Genomic DNA, 18,861 nt, shown 5'->3' with positions numbered 1-18,861 from the left:
AAAAGACTGGGACCCAGACTGCTAATCTGATTCTTCAGAGGGAGAACTACATTCCCCCAAACAGCATTCCTACTGTCTAAAAGTACTTTTGACTCAGTTTGTTTGCCCAGTCAGTTACATATCCTAGACTCTGGTTCAGGTGTTCCATTTCCTCTCTGGAATCAGATGGAGTTATAAGCCCCATTATATGTTCCTCACCCAAGGGAAAGGTGTGTACAAAGCAGCTGTGGGCCCATCCCTCTGGACCTGCCTTTGCCAACACAAAGTTCCTGCCATCTGCACATTAGCATGGACATTTGAGATAGAGAAGCCTTTTGCCAAATCCCTCTGTGCATCCAAGAACCATGCACAACTCAGGGTAGGCTATGCGTATAGAGGTCTACAACCAAAAGGGTGCCCCTCTCAAATGTCCATGCTTGAATGGCAGGAGTTAGGCCACAGGCAAAGCAGTACATTTAGGCATTAAATTCAGGAGTAGAGGGGGGAGGGCTGGCACACTCACTCCTGCACCCTCTACACAGTTTGCCCCCCCCCCCCCATGTTCAGCTGAACATCTGAATAGAGCTTTACTGTGCTTCTTGATCTTTTAACCTCTTCTGTGTTGCTTACAGTCATCCTGCTTTCTGCAGGAGAAATAAGAAAGAAGCAGATTGGACAGATCTGTATAGCTATATCCTGGTTTAACTTGAAAGTATTAGTCCCTCCATGGCAATTCTACCCTTGGGTTTTTTCCACACACACCTTTGTAACCTAGAGTGGTACAGTACTAGAAACAAATTAAAGTTATCAACCTTTTGTGTTGAAGAACTTCAGAGTGCAGAAGAGGATGGCTGCAGTCCCAAACAAACTTATTAGGAATAAGCCCCATGGAACACAGTGGAACTTATTTCTGAGTAAAAATGCATAGGATTGTGCTGGCTATTTGGTTTTAGACTGAGCATGGGATATTATACTTTAATGAAATTCTACTTATTCTATGAGCTACTGCAGCTCATAAAAAATTGTGAGTGCCAATTCATCTTCGACATTGGTGGGGAGACCACTAATTTCCAACGTTTAAATTGCTTTGTCAGCTTAAGCTCCTTTATGGAAACGAAGCTTAACTGCAGCATTATCTTTGATCTGTACAAAGAAATGTCTGAGAAGTTTGTTAAAGCTTTGATCTAGCAGTGATATATTCACCGGTCTAGATTTATCTAAATGTGTCTGACTATAGATGTGTCTGAACCACTTACAGATGCAGGAATATCTGTGGAGTTAGAGTGACGGATCATTTTAAGACCTTATTGCTAATTGATAAATGAATCAATATTAAATATAGCATTGCCTTAGGAAGGATTTTTACAGATACTGTGCAGTTAAATTTTAATCCATGTAATTAAACTGCTCCAATTGCTGAAATAACAATGATTCCAAATACTTAGCCAGTTAATAGTTTAATACTGTTACCATTCATAAAAAATTAAAATAATTTACAAAGGAGTAAAGAGCAAGAATTTATGTTAAATGTAATGCAGGCTATCTATTTCACTACAAAACAAAGCTGCTGATAATGTATGGAAGTAAATCAGCTCCTCTCCCTCTCTTTTCTTCCTAGGTGAAGAGTTAGAGTATGAGTTTGATGCACAAGGAACTGGCACTTGGCTCTGTAGGGTGAAGTATGTATGTATTCTATGTAATAATTTTGTATAGTTATGTCTTTCTGTAAGTCAGAGAGGCAGAGAAAGCTGTTATGTCTTGTACATCTAGAATTAGTTTAGAGCAGTTAAATGGAAATGTAAGAATATTAATTCCAATCTCATTTATTGTCTACACCAGAGCTTTCCAAACTGTGTGCCGCCACATGTTAGTGTGTTGGCTGCAATGTATAGGTGTATTGCACAAATGCACCCCAAGCTCCTTTTGGGCCTGGAAAGGGGTTAGTTTAACCTTTGGTTTGCTAGTAAAACTGACTTACTGTGTCACAAAATAATGCATGTCAAAAAAGTGCATCACCAACATGAAAAGTATGGAAAGCTCTGGTCTATACTGTATTCTTGTCAAATGATGAGTGGTGTCCAACATCAGTCATACCTAGAGTAGACCTATTGAAATGAATGGATTTAAGTGACTTAACTCAATGGATCTACTCTATGACTAATGTTGGAGGTTTGCCAAATGCCTGTTGATTGCAAGAGCTCTTAGGTTGTCTCTGTACTGAGTGTGCTAGAATGGGGGAAATAACTCTGAAAGAAGTGAGTGCTTTGTCTTTCAAATAAGCATAGAAGGGATTTGTCATACTATTTTCACTAAAATATTTGATTGTGGTGATAGAGTTCAGGTGTCAACCCCACAAATGCTCAAATGCCTTTTTTCAAAGGTTCACTTGGTTGTATTGGGAAACAAGGATGGCAATAGTCACACAAGGGTTGGCTGAAGAGGTCCGTGCCCTCAACTGGAGTACCCTTTCCAGTTCTGTGCACCATACTTAGAAAGGATGCAGGCAAATTGCAAAGGGCAGCAAAGGCGGTCAGTGGTGTAGAAAACAGATCCAATAAGAAAGGTGGCTGGGGAAACCCAGCTACAACTAACTGTTTTATATATGCTGTAAGCTGCCCAGCATGGCTGGGACAGGGTATAAATAATAAAATTATTATTGTTACTGTTATTAAGGAAAATAGATGAGGCAATGAGATTTCAGTTGAGATTAATAGAAATTGTTACCTATTTTCCCGCGAGTGCTCAGTTGATTATATAGTCTGTAGTGTTTCCAAGGGGTTGCTCGAGCGTAAGCAAGCAAATATTTCCCTGCTTAGCTGTGAAGCCTTGCTTTTGCTGCCAAAATAAACCTGATCTGACCGGAGCCCCACTCTCCCATGGCTGGCTCAACCGCTGGCAGAATCCGTCAGTGGGCAGTTCTTAAACTTTCCCCAGCAAAGCAGCTTCTTGACGCCCAGTCTGCGCCTCCCCTCTCTACGCGGATGCTTTCTGCGCAGGGAGGGCGTGGGTGGCGGAGGACGCCTCTCCTCCCCGCTCTTCCCAGGCACGGAGTCCTGGGACCGCCTCGCCACTTCCAACTCCTGCGGCTCCTCTCCACTGGAGGTGTGTTTACTCTCCTCCGTTGAAGAGGAACTGCTCCCCACGATCCCTGGAGGTTCTCTATAATCCATTCGGCTTTTCCTCTCTCCCTCCTGAACCGATGGCAGTTCCCTGACATAATCTATATTCTATTTTACTATGGGAAAGTCTCCACCGGAACCTGCGTGCTTGGCCTTCTCAAGCTGAAAGTTTAAGGCCTAAAGCACTGAAACAGAACGCGTCCAACTTTTGAAAATTCTCCATCCAGACCGAGACAAAATAAGTGGTCGTGGGTGGAAGTCCGCCTCCAACTCCGATTCTAAACCTTGTATAATTAATGTTGAGATGCTTTATAACCAAAGAGGCCAAGGTTATTTGAAAGAACAGTTTTGAGCAGTACACAAGCTGACACTGAGCAGACATGTCAGGCCATTTGTTGATCTTTCCTTGAACTGTAACCTTCTGAATTCAATAGGCTGCCTATAGATGATGCTTCAGGGAAGCAACTTGTGGCAGAGGCAATTCATACAGGGAAGAAAAAGGAAGCAATGATCCAGTGTTCATTGGAAGCCTGCAGGATACTGGATGCGAGGGGTGTGCTGCGGCAAGAGGCAGGTAGGTGGACTAGCCAGAGGCTCTGGCCACGTAGAATTCTTTTTGGAAATAGTCTTATTGACAAGAGCTTTGAAAGAATTTAAATCTGTAAAATGTGGTGTAACCCTAAGCATTTTTATCTTATTAACTTATTATACCTCTTACTATCGTGCTTGTATCTTGCTCACCTACAAGGATTGCTGGCATGCGCTGTTTGCATTTTATTTTCACAACTATTGGATGTGGTGACTTCACATCTTTGTGTCCATTTGCATACTTGCTTGTTTTTTGAAATGTGCATTAGATCACCTGTCACTAAATCAGAAGTACAGGTGTGTAACTGACTTCAAGCTTTTCCAGTTTTCTTCATGTATTTTTGTCTTCATTCTTTCTTAGTATCCCGAAAAAGAAAAGCGAAGAATTGGGAAGAGGAAGACTTTTATGATAGTGATGATGACACATTCCTTGATCGGACAGGAGTTATTGAACAGAAACGTCTGAGCAGAATGAAGAAAGCAGGAAAGATCGATGAGAAGCCAGAAACCTTTGATTCATTGGTAGGAACAACTTCAGCCAGGGATTCGTGGTAGTTAGTCAAAATTTGTGCCTGCTGCTGACCCTGTCCCTCTAGGCCAAGATACAGGGTATTGACTGATGTTACTGTTGAGCTTTGGAGGTTCACTGAGCATCTTCAGGGTTCAGAACAACTGCAGGGGCAAGCTTCCCCCCTCCACCTCAATTCTGAGCTGGTGGCAGGGAAGGTGGAGCTGAGAAATCAGAGGGTCCTCTTGCTGTTTCTCTAATATCTCTTAAATCCCAGTGGAAGGCCACCTAGAGTCCCTACCTGACTCTGGAATAGAGAAGACCTCATGCAGAGACTTGGAAGACAGCTTTTTGCTTTCTGGTTCTTTCCAAAGTCGGTGCAAAGTCTAATAGATTCCTCAGCATTTTCCCAGGCTCAGGAGAAGGGATGGTAGCCAACTCGACCACTGTTCACGCAGAAAGACTTCCATGAGCACAATGGCATTTGACCTCTCCCCTGCACTTACCTAAGATCTGCTCCAAAGGATATGGGGAATCCCCAGTGCAGATTTGGAGGAGTGCGAGGGTAAGTCCCATTGCACTTTCAGAAATCGTCTGGTGTGTACAGTGATTTAGTTGGATAGAACCCAAAGTATCTTGCCAGAATTTTAAAAATGCTGTCGCCTGAATTATGCTCTCATAAAGAATCATTGCTAAGAGTGCTGCTGCAGAGGAATATAAAACACTTTCCACCATCACGTTACTTGTCTGGTGTCAAATTTCAGAGGGGTAGCCATGTTGGCATGTTCATTTATCCAGAAAGAATCATTTTTTGGTCTTCTAAACTGAAATAACACAGAAGGAAAACACTTGATTCAGTGTGGCAAAAAAACTTAATAATGAGCCAGTGGCGATTATTTAAAATGCTTTCATACCACTGTATAGCCAAAGATTTCTAGGCATTTTACATAAGTCCTCTCTCTCTCTCTCTCTCTCTCTCTCTCTCTCTCTCTCTCTCTCTCTCTCACACACACACACACACACACCCCAATTGCAGGTGGAAAAGTGACAGATAAAAAGCAAAGTTAAAAGACTGAGTTAAAATTTTCAAGATATTTTGAATGCCTGCTTAAATTTCTTTTAAAGGTTTTGCCTGACTTCCATAAGACAAGAAAGTTGCAGCCGGGTCAACCTCCCTTGGGAGAGCATTCCACAATTGGGTTGTTGCTACACTTCCTTGTATTTCTAGGCTTTTCACTTTGCCAGCATTTGGGAACCCAAAAGGTTGCTACATTTTTATTTTAAAGTTTTGTAAAGCTATTACAGATGCTCATCACTTTTCAATTGTCTCTCTCTGTAGAGTGCAAAATTAGCCGCAACTGAAAGAGAGCTCTCTGAGATAGCAGAGAAGCTGAAATCTTCAAAGACAAGTAAGGCCACATACTTTATTCAAATGTTGGGGTTGTCTGCGTGAGAATAAGGCATAATTAATTTGTAATATTAAGGGTATTTTGTTTCTGTCTTCCACAAATGAAAGACTAAGCCAAGTGTAACATCATGATTAAAATTATTTAAAATGCCTAATACTTGCCTTTCTAAAGAAGCTGATCAAGTTAAAACTCTCAAATTCAGTTCTGTGGAAAGCATGTTACATTTAGTGGAAGGAAAACAAATTTCATTCTGGGATAAGGAGTTTCAATATGGGCAAGTGATAACACACTTTTGCAATAACCTTCAACTTCCTTCTTGCAAGTCCTTTTCCGATCAGCAGCCCTCGAGATGTCCTTGAAAGTTAGTTATACATGCCTAGCAGTATGCCAAAGGAACCAACTTTATCAGGCCCTTCATTTCTTTGTTTAATACTAAGTCAATTTTTGCACAGATAAACCCTGCATTTTCCCAAATACAGTTACTAGATTAAAGAATTCAAGCACATCTGTAGTCTTAATTGTATTCATCTCAGAAAGTTGTATTGGGCATCTGTTCTGTGTCAGCTACTAAAATTTTGGACCACTACTACCCATAACTAAATTGGGATGGCATGATTTTTTCTGTATTTGTATTTCCTTTAGCACAATCTCATTCAGCAGCGCAAGATTCTTTGGACGAATTCATGACGGAAATAAAATCAGGATGTGCTTTAGACAGTGTGACACGTAGAAAGCTTCATTTGCGGACTTTTGAGCTGAGGAAAGAGCAGCAGCGATTGAAAGGATTGATTAAGATTGTTACACCGGCTTCATTGCCGGAGCTGAAATCCGAGTGAGTCTTCGTTTTATGGAGTGGTAATCATTTTATATTTTCCTTGTTGAGCTATAGTTCTCTGATGACTGCCCAAATGTACATGCAGAGGAGTATGGGGATGGTGGGAGGCAGGTTTTGGCACTGGAACTTCCCAAAGAACTGGTTTCCAAGTCTATTTTGACATACAACCCTGGTGAGCATTAATTGTGATTAATGGCAGTGCCAACACATAACCCTCAGTCCCCATGGATAACGGCAGGGGAGAAAGGAATTCTTGTTTGAGGAGGGAGCCTGCAATTCTGTTATCTGTCCCTGATGGGCTTCATTATCTCTGCACGAGCCCTAAGCCACACCTTGAGGTTTGCAATGAGAAAGAACTTTTTAATGTGGAATCTCCACATGAGAGAGAGAAAGTACACACAGCAATAGTTCTAGTGCTGGTCCTTCAGAATTTGATACTAAAGCCGTGTGTGTTTTACTTATTCTCTTCCCCTCCCTCCCCAAATGTTCTGTAGGCTTGGGAGTCAAGATTTGGAAACTCAGAACAAACCCAAAAAGCTGACTTTACCCATGTTTGGTGCCATGAAAGGAGGAAGCAAATTCAGACTGAAAACTGGTACTGTGGGGGTAAGTAAAGAAAGCAAAAGCTATGGGTTGTATCAAAACGTGTCATTCAGGTGACAGTAAGGCTTCTTAGCAGAACGGGAAGGGAAGCCATTTTGACCATGTGCCATCTCCCCTGCTGCCCCCCAACATTTTGGAGTGTTGAGAGCAGGGGAGGGGGTCAGGGGAAATGGGAAATAGCTGGATATTGCTTCCCTCCCCATTTTGCTGATTTAATTTATTTTGTCTAGTCAAAGCCATTGCAAAAGATAGGCTCTATTTAGAAGTTGGATCCATTAGGATGGGCATTCAAAGATAGTTGGATCACATCACTTCTGTGGGCACTAGGAGGAACTATTGTAGAAACAGTTCAGCTTTGGGCTTACTTAGTGAGCCTGTTTATGTTTCTACAAATCTCAGTAAGTACTTAATAACTGCTGTTCAAAGGCACATTGCCTCATAGCATGGCATATTCTGTTCCACATATCAGTGGCAGATGATATAACAACCACATTCATTGCAATTTTTGTTTGCCCCACAGAAGTTGCCTGTCAAGCGTCCAGATATACCTGTAAACCTATTAAAAATGAAAGATGAGGGGCCAGAGGAGGAGGAAGAGGAGGAGGAGGAAGAAGAAGAAGAAGAAATGAAAGCTGTAAATCAAGGAACACAAAACCCAATGACGCAGATGCCAGCACAAGAAACAGTTAGACAGCATAAACGGCCTACCAGTTCTTATGATTGCAGCAACAAGGAAATGGAATTTGTTCATAGAGGTTAGTCTAGTTCTGTTCCCCTTCATTTTGAGGCTCTTAAAAGCAGTAGCGGGGACTGTTGGAATGCTCGATATGTACCATATTTTTCACTCTATAAGACGCACCAGACCATAAGACGCACCTAGTTTTTGGAGGAGGAAAACAAGAAAAAAAAATATTCTGAATCTCAGAAGCCAGAACAACAAGAGGGATCGCTGCACAGAGAAAGCAGCGATCCCTCTTGCTGTTCTGGCTTCTGGGATAGCTGTGCAGCTTGCATTCACTCCATAAGACGCACACACATTTCCCCTTACTTTTTAGGAGGGAAAAAGTGAGTCTTATAGAGCAAAAAATACGGTACTCCTGCCAACAACAGTTAGGTTCAGCTATGTTCATTTCCTTAAGTGCCTCTGAAAACCCTGCCCTGAATTCTTTTGAAGTATGGACATCAAGAGCTTAGTACAGAAGTGCACATTGATGGGGTAAATTTCTTCCTTTGGGCTAAATGGTCTTAAGGCCTTGGGATAAATTGTTCTAGAGCACCTGAGGGACACTCCTGTGGAGAGAGGAGTGTTGGGTGCAAGTCTTTCAGACCAGCTCCCTCCCTCCTCAGCTGGCCAGGAGCTAGCATTTGTATGCTAACCACTGCTGTTGGGACTGTCCCCTGTGACTTGCATCTAGTGCACATATCTGTGCGGCTGGTTGCAAAAATGGTTGCCCCCATCGCAACATTTCAGACCATTTCAGAGGTCTCTAGTGATGATAGAAACCATAGGCTGCTCTAATCAATCTCTCAAACAGCTCAAGTTGCTAATGGTATGTGTAGGCCAGGCTTCCTCAACCTCGGCCCTCCAGATGTTTTGAGACTACAATTCCCATCGTCCCTGACCACTGCTCCTGCTAGCAAGGTATCATGGGAGTTGTAGGCCAAAAACATCTGGAGGGCCGAGTTTGATGAAGCCTGGTGTAGGCTATGAAGAACTCAGATTAGCATATTAGCAGCATTACTATTTTATAAGTGTTAGGTTCATTTTTAATAGGGATATTTTCCTTGCATGGGTCTCTTTTTAAATTCAAAGTACCAAATTTCACAGGCATCTCCAAAGACCAGTGAAGCAACAGGAATAATTATTGCATAAATTTCAAGGTAAATTTTCTTAGGTAATGGGGATTTTAGGTTCAGTCTAGTGGGCACAGCACCTTCACACACCAAAATATAGTTATGAGGCTTTACAGAGCCCTTACGTTCCCGCCTTAATCCCTCACCCTTTGGGGAATGCACAGATCCTGCATTAGTTGATTGTGGGAGAAAGGATGAGAAACATGGACAGATCTTCCATTTTGCTTAATGGCCTGATACAGTGCCTGTGCTCAGAAGGTAGCAGGGTTGCTGTGGGTACTGTGTTTTTACTTGACTGGCTCAGACCTTCTGTGTTTGTGTGTAGCACAGTGTACCTGCTTTGATAGCTCAAAGCAAGTGAAGTAGCAGGACTCTGAACATTTCTGATCCTCTGGCATTTTGCAGCCTCGTTGCTGTGTAAGCCTGTTTTTAGATAGATAGATAGATAGATAGATAGATAGATAGATAGATATGAAAACTAATTTCATTGGATAAAAGCTATTATAGTATAGCATTGATCAGCTTTTTAAAAGAAATAAAGGCAGTTTAATTGTAAGCTGTCAGAATTTGGTAAGATTTAATCTGTGTTCATTAAAGAATCTGGTTGGCTAAGTCTGTGGGGTTCCATTTTTCTTTTACAGGAGCTCAGCCACAATCAGAGCCTTTGAGCAAAGATACAGTGGCGCCAGAGTGCAGCTCCCCACTGAATAAATCACAGAAGAAGCCACAAGGTGAGCCAGGTGAGTACGAGAGAAAAATGGATGACAGCACTGGTAGATACAATCATATTCTGTTGGTTTGTACAGTTGGAGTGTGAAAATATGTTTTAATACTTGGAACATCTTGCAATATAAGATAGCAGTTCCTTCAGCTTGTTTTCTGAACATCTAATCTGTTGTAACAAATAAAACCACAATGCTTAAATAAAATAATAATCCTGATGAGATACTTTCTTTTTGGCAAAATGCATAAAGAAATTATTTAAATGATCACTGTGTGAAGTTTCCTAGTGTGTTAAAAAAGTTGAGAAAAAGGTTTTTTTTAATAGTAATCGTATTTTTAAAGGATGAATACTTTTCATTCAAAAACAAGTAACAACAAAATTTAGAAGGATTAAAATGTATTAAATTTAAATAAGTAGGATGGATTTGTTAAAATTTGGAAAACTAATAAAATTAATATGTTTTAAAAGATTAGAAGGAGAATGGAGGAACAGCGCATTTGGAATGTCTCCTTTGTAGTGCTAGGCACATAACTAAAATATTCAAGATTTTCTGGAGAAAGGGGGGAAATAGCAAGCAATACTTGGTTTAATATAGCACTGCTACAGGTATCAAAATTGCTAACCTTTACTTTGTGAGATACACCCCAAAGGCAGTCTTGCTGTCCTGGCTCTGGCTTGTGTGCATTTTGTTGGTGGGGCCTAAGGAGCTGCAGTGCTTAATTTTAACAGCTCCCTGGCCATTTTTATTTTTTTTTACATAGGGGATTTATTTGTCTGAAATTGGTTTTGAATAATTTCTCTAAATAGAGTTGGCAGCATTAATATAGTTTTTCTTATTTTTTTCCTAGCACCTGAGACATCTGCAGGAAAGTCCAAGAATAAGAAAACGAACATTGCAAATACGGTGAGTTGGAGGAACTAAAGCATATAAATATGATGAAGTGCACTGTAACATACTGCATTCCCTACCTGGTGCATTCACAGAATTGCTTGATGCCGGCATTTATGGGAGATGGTGTCCATAAGAGGATAAGGAAAAGATCAGACAGTGCTAGTGCTGTGTTCTCTGGCACCCGTGCAGTCCTCCTGTCTTGGCAGAAGGAATTGCTGTCTTCTTGTGCACGGTGTCTGGTCCTTGTGTGGCATAAGTATCCAGGCTGCTAGTAGTGGGGTGGGACACTGTTGCCTTCTTGTGCTATTGCTGGACGGGGGGGTGGGTCAACCGCCAAGTCAAATGCAGCTTGGAGGACCGTTCTCTATTCTCACTGGCCATGTGCAGCATTGGTTCAGTTCGTTGGTGAGGCCGTGATCGTATAGTAGTTAGTACTCTGCGTTGTGTCTCATGTCAGGCTGATAGATACTGTTCCTAGTACAGGGACATCCAGCTCCCAAGAGACTGCAATCTCCCAGAATAAAAAGCTGACAGTGATCTACCCATTTTGGGGAGGGGGAATAAATTTGTTGACTTTTTTTTTAGGGGGGCAAGTCAGAGTTGTTGAGCTTTTTTGGGGGGGCAGGTCGAAATTGTTTAGCTTTTTGGGGGGAGGCACGTCAAAAAGTGTCTCACCAGAAGCTTTTGCGATTGTGTGAGAATGAAGGAGGAGGCGGGGCCAGATGTTTTCTTCCCCCCACGCGAAGGAAATAGAGCCCACATTCAACCGCTAGCTGCTGGAGATCAACCAGTCAATCACAGTCAACCGGTTGGACATCCCTGTGCTAGTATTACTGCTAGATAAGACACAGTTGTGAAAAGATATAGCTGCTGATTATTTTGGAATGGTAGCACAACTCAAGTTGCAGGAAGCTACGCCACTTAATTATAATGCAAATAATTTTGAGTTTTCTTAATACTAACCTGGCAGTGCTTTAACTTTCTCATCTAATAGAAATCATTGGCAGGGGATTGCCGCCAACAAAACTATATGCAGCCGGGCAACAACTGTTGTAGGGGAAGCAGGCTTGTCAATCCCAATTTGCAAGGCTGCAATAATGCTTTTTTTCCAGCAGCTTATACCTTCCAGTACTTTGTGCCAACAGTATTGTTCTGTTTTATTGTAAGTAACATTAGATTCTCCACTATAGCATCAAGTATAACCATATAATGTTTGTGTTTGTTAAACTCTTGTTTGTCTTTTGTCACAAACTATCCTCTTTAGAAAATCTAAGAAAACCCTGTTTGCATAAAGAAAGTGGGGAAAATGGTTTCAAACTTAACACGTCATTCTTTGGCCCAAATAGCCCTTCAAAGCAGTTTACAATCCAATCATAAAATAGAATCTGTCTAAAGCAATTTGAAATCATGTTCTCAAAATATTCACACTAAGATATTTCCCCAAGTTTAATAATAATAATTAATTAATAATTTATTATTTATACCCTACCCATCTGGCTGGGTTTCCCCAGCCACTCTAGGCAAAATATTAAAATACATTTGTCAGAGCTGCCTCCAGGTCCCAGCTCACAGAGGACCAACGCTAGGCTGTAGTTATGTACAAAAGTCTTTATTGAGATTCAGTCTCCATTTTAAAGCCGCAGCGTGCAGCTCTACGTCCCGACCTTAGACCGGCGAAGTCCTGTCTGAGTCTCCTCCCCCTCCACACCAGTTTAAGACTCTCGCTTTGCTCCACCTCTTCCTAAATTCCTTTCTCCTCTGGGTCCTCCTGCCCGCTAGGGTCTCATCCTTCCTGGACTCCTCTGACGCTGACCCTGACGATTCTTGCCCCTCCTTCCGGCGGGCTTTAGGACCTGGTTCCCTATCCGGGCTACCTTCTGTGCCGCTCGCCTGTACCTTTGAACTTGGCGCGCGCGCCCAGCCTGCAACTTTCCTCTTAACCGTTAACTCGCTCTCTGATGGAGGCGTGGTCCACCCTGACTCATCTTCTCTCGCTGGTGGTGCATGTGTGGGCTCTGACACCTGGAACTCCTCCCCCCCACTACGCTCTGGTGGGGAAGCTGGTCCTGATTTGCAACTGCTGCTCTGGGAGTCCCCGCTGGCCCCTTGCTTCTGGGGTGTCCCCCTTGGGTCGCCCCTTGTCCTGCCCATCGGCGCCCCTTTCTGTGAATCTTCCGATTCGCTGGAGAGGCTCATGGAATCTATCGAGCTGCTGTCATATTCTCCTACGCTGCCCTCGGATTGCTCCCCCTCGCTTTCCATCTCCTCTCCTCCCTGCGCTCCCGCTGAGTCCCTGACATCCATCCCCCCCTCGAAGCCCCCCCTTCCCCCCTCCCCCTCTTCTGGCGTGGGTTCCGGGTGCTCCAATGCTATGGGGGTGCCTGCCGGATACCGGTCTTCCCCCCTGGCATGTTGCCAGTCCGTGACGGGTACATCGACGTCGCTCTCCTCTGCTTCCATCTCGTTGCCGGCGTGCTCGAAACCAGGATCCTCCCCCAACCCGTCCATGCCCCCTTGTTCCCCCATTTCCTCTGGGTAGTCTGCGTGCCAGGGCCCTCTGAGCAGTCTCCTGCGCCACTCCTCCTCGGGTTGAGTGTCCCACCAATAAGAGCGCTCCGCACCCAAGTCTGAGACCGACCCCTCCGGCGAGGTAGTCTCTGGAACCGTCTCCTCAGCCGAGGAGAACCCCTGAAACGTACTGGCTGAGAGTGTGGGGGTGAAAAGATATTCATCAAAATAATCCTCCGGCATGGGCCTGTGTGGGAAGAGTGCGTGGAACTCGTCTTTGAGGTAGTGCTCCTCCACCGCATAGTACGGCACCCAGCTGTTGGCGCTGGCCGGGGCACCTTCCCTTGCGATGAGATATTCGACGCCCTCTTCCCCCCATCTCGAGTCCAAAATCTCCGTCACCTCGTTGAGTGGCCCCGCCCTCGGCGACCCCCCTGTCATGGGTGCATCTCTAAGCGGACTGGGAGCTGTTCCTGGCTCCTGAAACCTGTGAGGTGCCTTGTAGGGCGTTAGCACCGATCTATGAAAGACCGGGTGCATTCTGGAACCCTCCGGTAGTGTCAAACGGAAAGCCACTGGGTTGATCTGTGCCTCGACTAGGTAAGGGCCCAACTGCTTGTGTCCTAGCTTCTTCTTAGCTAAGGATCTGGCCGGCACTGCCTGGGCCGCTAACCAGACCCAGTCCCCTACCCGTATGTCCTCCCCCACTCTTCTGTGTTTGTCTGCTTGCATCTTGTATACGTGTTTTGCTAGGTCTAACTGTCTACGGAGCTGTTCATGGACCTCCTGTAACTCCTCTGCCAATGCCTCTGCTCCCTGTGGCTCCCCCTCCCCCTCTTTCTCTAAGCCCGGGAAGGTCCTGGGATGTCGCCCGTGGTTGGCAAAAAACGGTGTCACCCCCGTGGACACGTGTTGTGTGTTGTTGTAGGCAAACTCGGCCAGGGGCAGATAGTCCACCCAGGTCGAGGGCTGCTGGTTGGCGTAACATCTCAGGTACTGCTGCATGACGGCGTTGACCCTCTCCGCTTGTCCGTTGGTCTGCGGGTGTCTTGCCGACGCTAGGTTGACCTTGACGTTCAGGATTCCCATCAGCTTCCGCCAGAAACTCGAGATGAACTGGCGCCCCCTGTCGGACAGGATAGACCGTGGCAGGCCGTGCACCTTGAACACGTGGTCTATGAACAGCTTGGCTGTCTGTTCCGCTGTGGCCACCTTCGCGCAAGGAATGAAGTGCGCCATCTTGGTGAACATGTCGACTACCACGAGTACTGCTGTTTTGCCCCTCGAGCTGGGCAGGTCAGTGACAAAGTCCAAGGCTACCCTCTCCCACGGTTCGGACGGGGTCTGTAGCGGTTCTAACAGTCCCGCCGGCGGTCTGTGTACTGGCTTGGCCCTTTGGCAGGTGTCGCACCTCGTAACGTAATCCGCGACTTCTCCCCGCATCTTGGGCCACCAAAAGTCTCTGGCTACTAATTCCACTGTCTTTTCCTTGCCGAAATGTCCGGCGCTGGGTGCGTCGTGTAGCTGTTGCAGTACTGTCGCGCGGAGTTCATCTCCCGGTACGTAGATGGCCCCCTTGCGGAGGAGCAGTCCGTCGCGTATCTGGAACTCGTCGTCCTTTGCCGTGCCGCTGCGCACCTCCTCCATCTTGGAGCGCGCGAAGGAATCTGTTAGCAGCTCGCGCCGTATCGCTTCCAGGTCTACTGTGGCAGAAGCGCATGCCCACGCCTTGGGTGCGAAAATGTGTTTGGCCGCTACCGGTGCTGCTTCCTCCAGATACTGCGGCTTCCTGGATAGCGCATCAGCCATGACGTTGTTGTCTCCGGGGATATATTCTATCCTGAAGTCGAAATCCGCAAAGAACTCCGCCCAGCGGATGTGTCTCTGGTTCAGGAACCGCGCCGTGCGCCAGTACTCCAGGTTCTTATGGTCCGTGCGAACTTGCACCGTGTGTTTGGCTCCGATGAGGAAGTGCCGCCACGCCTTGAATGCTGCATGAATGGCCAGCAACTCTCTGTCCCAGATGGTGTAGTTCTGCTCCGACTTGCTGAGTTTCCTGGAGTAGAAAGCACACGGCCTCCAATCCCCTTGCGGGTCTCGCTGCAACAGGACTGCCCCCACGGCTCTGTCGGAGGCATCCGTCTCCACCCTCATGGGCTTGCTGGGGTTCACATGCAGCAGTTGTTCCTCGGAAGCAAAAAGACGCTTGAGTTTCTGAAAGGACTGCTCCGCCTGCTCCGTCCAGATGAACTTCTTCTTCTTGGAGCTGAGGGTGTCCGTGATGGCCGCCGTCTGCATAGCGAAACCCTTGATGAACTTGCGATAAAAGTTAGCAAAGCCGACAAACCTCTGGACCTCCTTCCGATTGCGCGGGCTCTTCCAGTCCAGTACTGATCGTACCTTGGCACTGTCCATGGCGATTCCCTTGTCGGACAGCTTGTAGCCCAGGAAATCCACCTCCGTCATGTCGAACTGGCATTTCTCCAGCTTGGCGTAAAGCCTGTGCTCCCGTAGTCTTTGCAGGACTTCCTTGACATCTCCCTCGTGAGCCTCCTGCGATTCCGAGAAGATCAGAATGTCGTCCAGGAAGCAGACACACTTCTTGTAGAGGAGCCCCGCTAACACGTGATGCATGAATGCTTGGAAGCAGTGGGAGCCATTTTGTAAACCGAAGGGCATAACCCTATACTCATAGGTGCCCAAGGGCGTGAACATGGCCGTCTTCCACTCGTCGCCCTCCCGCATGCGTATAAGATTGTACGCCCCTCGTAGATCCAGCTTGGTGAAGATGCGTCCCTTCCTCACCGTCGCGAGCAAGTCGTCGATCTTGGGCATCGGGAAAGCCGTGGGCTTGGTTTTCGAATTTAAAATTCTGAAATCAACTACAAGCCTCTTCTGGGGCGTGTCCTTCTTCTTCACAAAGAACACAGGACTGCCCCCCACTGCTTTGGATTCTCGGATGAATCCCCGCTTCAAATTGTGATCTATGAACTCCCTGAGCTCTTGCAGTTCGTCTTCAGACATGGAGTACAGTTTTCCGGTCGGCAGCGTTGCCCCCGGCAGGAGGTCAATCTTGCAGTCGTAGGGTCTGTGGGGAGGCAGCTTGTCTGCTTCCTTCTCGCAGAAGACCTCCAAAAACGCCTTGTACTTGTCGGGTACCGCTTGCAGCATGCCCAGTTGTAGCTGTGGGTCATCCTCTTGCCCCTCGTCCTCCTGGTTAGTCATGATGCAATGTTCTGAGCAGTAGGAGGAGCAGAAGGTCAATTTACGCTGGTACCATGCCAATGCCGGGCTGTGCCTGTCCAACCAGCTCATGCCCAACACTATGGGCGTGTCTGACAGTTGGGTGACGTTGAAGCTGATGACTTCGCGGTGATTTCCAATGCGCATCACCATTGGCGGCGTTTGCTGTACCACCTGTCCCCCCAGCAATTCTCTTCCATCGACTGTCACTACTTTCAGGGGCATCGTGGCAGGCAGGAGCGCTATGCTATGTTGCTTGATGAAATCCACCCCCATAAAGTCTGCATTGCTACCAGAGTCAATGGTAATAGGCACTTCCATGGTGAGCCCATTGGGAAGCTGGAGTGTTGCGGTGAGCTGCACCACTGGTTTGGGCGGGAGGGGGTCTGTGGGCTGTAAGATTCCTGGGGACTGCTTTACTGATTCGTCTGGCTGGGCCCCAGCGGCTCTGCTTCCAGCCAGACTTCGTCGTTTCCCTGCTGCGGTTCTTTCTGCTGAACTGCTTCTGTTACTGTTGCTGAGGCTGCATTGTGCTTGTGGAGCCTCTGGGGGCACTCTTTTGCCATATGCTGAGCACTTTCGCAGATGTAACACTTCCTGTTCCCTCTAGGAGGCTTCACCTTGGCTGCTCCTGGTGTGAGGGCTCTGGTCGCTGACTGAGCCTTGGCACCACCTATCTCCATCGGCTCCTCTCCCCCTCCCAGTGGAGGCGTGGATTGAGCGCGCGCTGAGTCTCTGGGGAAGAAAGGAGGTGCCCTTGCTGGCGTGCGTCCCCAACGCCCTTCATCTTTGCTCCAGGGACGTTCTTCCAGCCGCACCCCAATCGTCAGCGCCTTCTGGACCACTTCTTGAGTGCTCCTTGGCCTCTCCCCCCTTGCGATTTCGTCTTTCACAGCCCCGTTGAGCCCCTCCCAGAACAGGTCCCTGACGGACGCTGAGTCCTTTTCCCATCCCAGCGCGTTGACCAATGCAAAAAAGCGGGAATGATATTGCCTTACAGTGGCTCTGCCTTGTTTCAGACCGTGAATCTCTCTTCTAGCGACATCCACATCTATCTCTGATAAAAAACAAGCGTCCATCGCCTTAATGAAGGCTTTTGCGTTTTGGAGGGCTGGATCATTATCTCTCCACAGATTGCGCAACCACGCTTTAGCTTCTCCATGGAGATGCGTTAGTATGAAGCCTACTTTCTCCTGCTCATCTCTAAAGTCCTTCTCCAGCAACTTTAGCGCAAAAACTACGTCTGCTCTGAAGTTAGGATATTGCTGCAGACTCCCATCGAAATGCGACACCAGGCTCCCCCCTCTCTTCCCGAGCCCGATCCCTTCGGATTTGGCTGCCGGTGGCCCCTGTTTAGTCAACATTTCCAACCTGTTTTGCAGATCCTTGCAGACAGCATCTGATTCCTCTTCTCTCCTCCTTGCCGCTCGTATTTCTGCGTTAAGTTGTACCACTGCTTCTTGCAAAGCTGCCAGTCGTTCTTCTGTAGTCATCTTGTGCTGCTTTTGTGAGCTCGCGAAGCACCAATCTTCGCCCCTCGCTGCGTCCTCTCACGTTGCGAGGTTCTTTGAAATTTGAGACAGGACTTACTGTCAGAGCTGCCTCCAGGTCCCAGCTCACAGAGGACCAACGCTAGGCTGTAGTTATGTACAAAAGTCTTTATTGAGATTCAGTCTCCATTTTAAAGCCGCAGCGTGCAGCTCTACGTCCCGACCTTAGACCGGCGAAGTCCTGTCTGAGTCTCCTCCCCCTCCACACCAGTTTAAGACTCTCGCTTTGCTCCACCTCTTCCTAAATTCCTTTCTCCTCTGGGTCCTCCTGCCCGCTAGGGTCTCATCCTTCCTGGACTCCTCTGACGCTGACCCTGACGATTCTTGCCCCTCCTTCCGGCGGGCTTTAGGACCTGGTTCCCTATCCGGGCTACCTTCTGTGCCGCTCGCCTGTACCTTTGAACTTGGCGCGCGCGCCCAGCCTGCAACTTTCCTCTTAACCGTTAACTCGCTCTCTGATGGAGGCGTGGTCCACCCTGACTCATCTTCTCTCGCTGGTGGTGCATGTGTGGGCTCTGACACCTGGAACTCCTCCCCCCCACTACGCTCTGGTGGGGAAGCTGGTCCTGATTTGCAACTGCTGCTCTGGGAGTCCCCGCTGGCCCCTTGCTTCTGGGGTGTCCCCCTTGGGTCGCCCCTTGTCCTGCCCATCGGCGCCCCTTTCTGTGAATCTTCCGATTCGCTGGAGAGGCTCATGGAATCTATCGAGCTGCTGTCATATTCTCTTACGCTGCCCTCGGATTGCTCCCCCTCGCTTTCCATCTCCTCTCCTCCCTGCGCTCCCGCTGAGTCCCTGACAACATTAATTCATCAAATATTAAAAGCTAGTAGTAATAATAATTTATTATTCAAACAAGTGCTAGTAGAACCTTTTTAAAGGGGTGCATGAAGTTGTGCAGCCGAAAGAGGGAAGGGAAATGTTAGAATTACAAAGCATCTTTTTTTAATCTATTCTGCAGTCTCAACGCACTCTGTCCTCAGAATATCCAGAAGATGACCCAGACTACTGTGTGTGGATGCCACCTGAAGGTAATTTATAATTTTTCAAA

General features: G+C 46.7%; 1 protein-coding gene and 2 long non-coding RNA genes across 7 annotated transcripts in view; 2 read left to right on the top strand and 1 right to left on the bottom strand.

Moving 5' to 3' along the window:
- LOC307212277 overlaps positions 1–18,861 on the top strand; it is a 267,552-nt gene that overhangs the window by 244,204 nt on the left and 4,487 nt on the right. The window lies entirely within an intron of this gene.
- Positions 1–18,861, top strand: part of SLC4A1AP (solute carrier family 4 member 1 adaptor protein) — a gene marked incomplete at its 5' end in the record, with an annotated part of 26,159 nt that overhangs the window by 4,671 nt on the left and 2,627 nt on the right. Inside the window, 10 exons of one of the 3 annotated variants that reach the window (XM_079969236.1) lie at positions 1,598–1,658; positions 3,533–3,672; positions 4,048–4,208; positions 5,534–5,603; positions 6,246–6,435; positions 6,933–7,044; positions 7,565–7,796; positions 9,537–9,635; positions 10,468–10,523; positions 18,772–18,841. In XM_079969236.1, the coding sequence (XP_079825362.1) occupies positions 1,598–1,658; positions 3,533–3,672; positions 4,048–4,208; positions 5,534–5,603; positions 6,246–6,435; positions 6,933–7,044; positions 7,565–7,796; positions 9,537–9,635; positions 10,468–10,523; positions 18,772–18,841 (1,191 nt within the window). Of the gene's footprint in view, positions 1–1,597; positions 1,659–3,532; positions 3,673–4,047; positions 4,209–5,533; positions 5,604–6,245; positions 6,436–6,932; positions 7,045–7,561; positions 7,797–9,536; positions 9,636–10,467; positions 10,524–18,771; positions 18,842–18,861 lie in introns of all 3 variants that reach the window. The other 2 variants (XM_079969237.1, XM_079969235.1) reach the window with 2 other exon arrangements.
- Positions 11,187–18,861, bottom strand: part of LOC307212242 — a 23,942-nt gene continuing 16,267 nt past the window's right edge. For 2 of the 3 annotated variants that reach the window (XR_013836877.1, XR_013836878.1), the window contains one exon: positions 11,187–11,347. This is a non-coding gene — a long non-coding RNA (uncharacterized lncRNA). The remainder of the gene's footprint in view (positions 11,348–18,861) is intronic. The other variant, XR_013836879.1, reaches the window with a different exon arrangement.

The sequence above is a fragment of the Podarcis cretensis genome (genome assembly GCF_951804945.1).
Source record: "Podarcis cretensis genome assembly, chromosome: 3".
Classification (NCBI taxonomy): Eukaryota; Metazoa; Chordata; class Lepidosauria; order Squamata; family Lacertidae; genus Podarcis; species Podarcis cretensis.
Note: the sequence above shows the minus strand (reverse complement) of the source record. Positions and strands in the feature narration are given on the sequence as shown.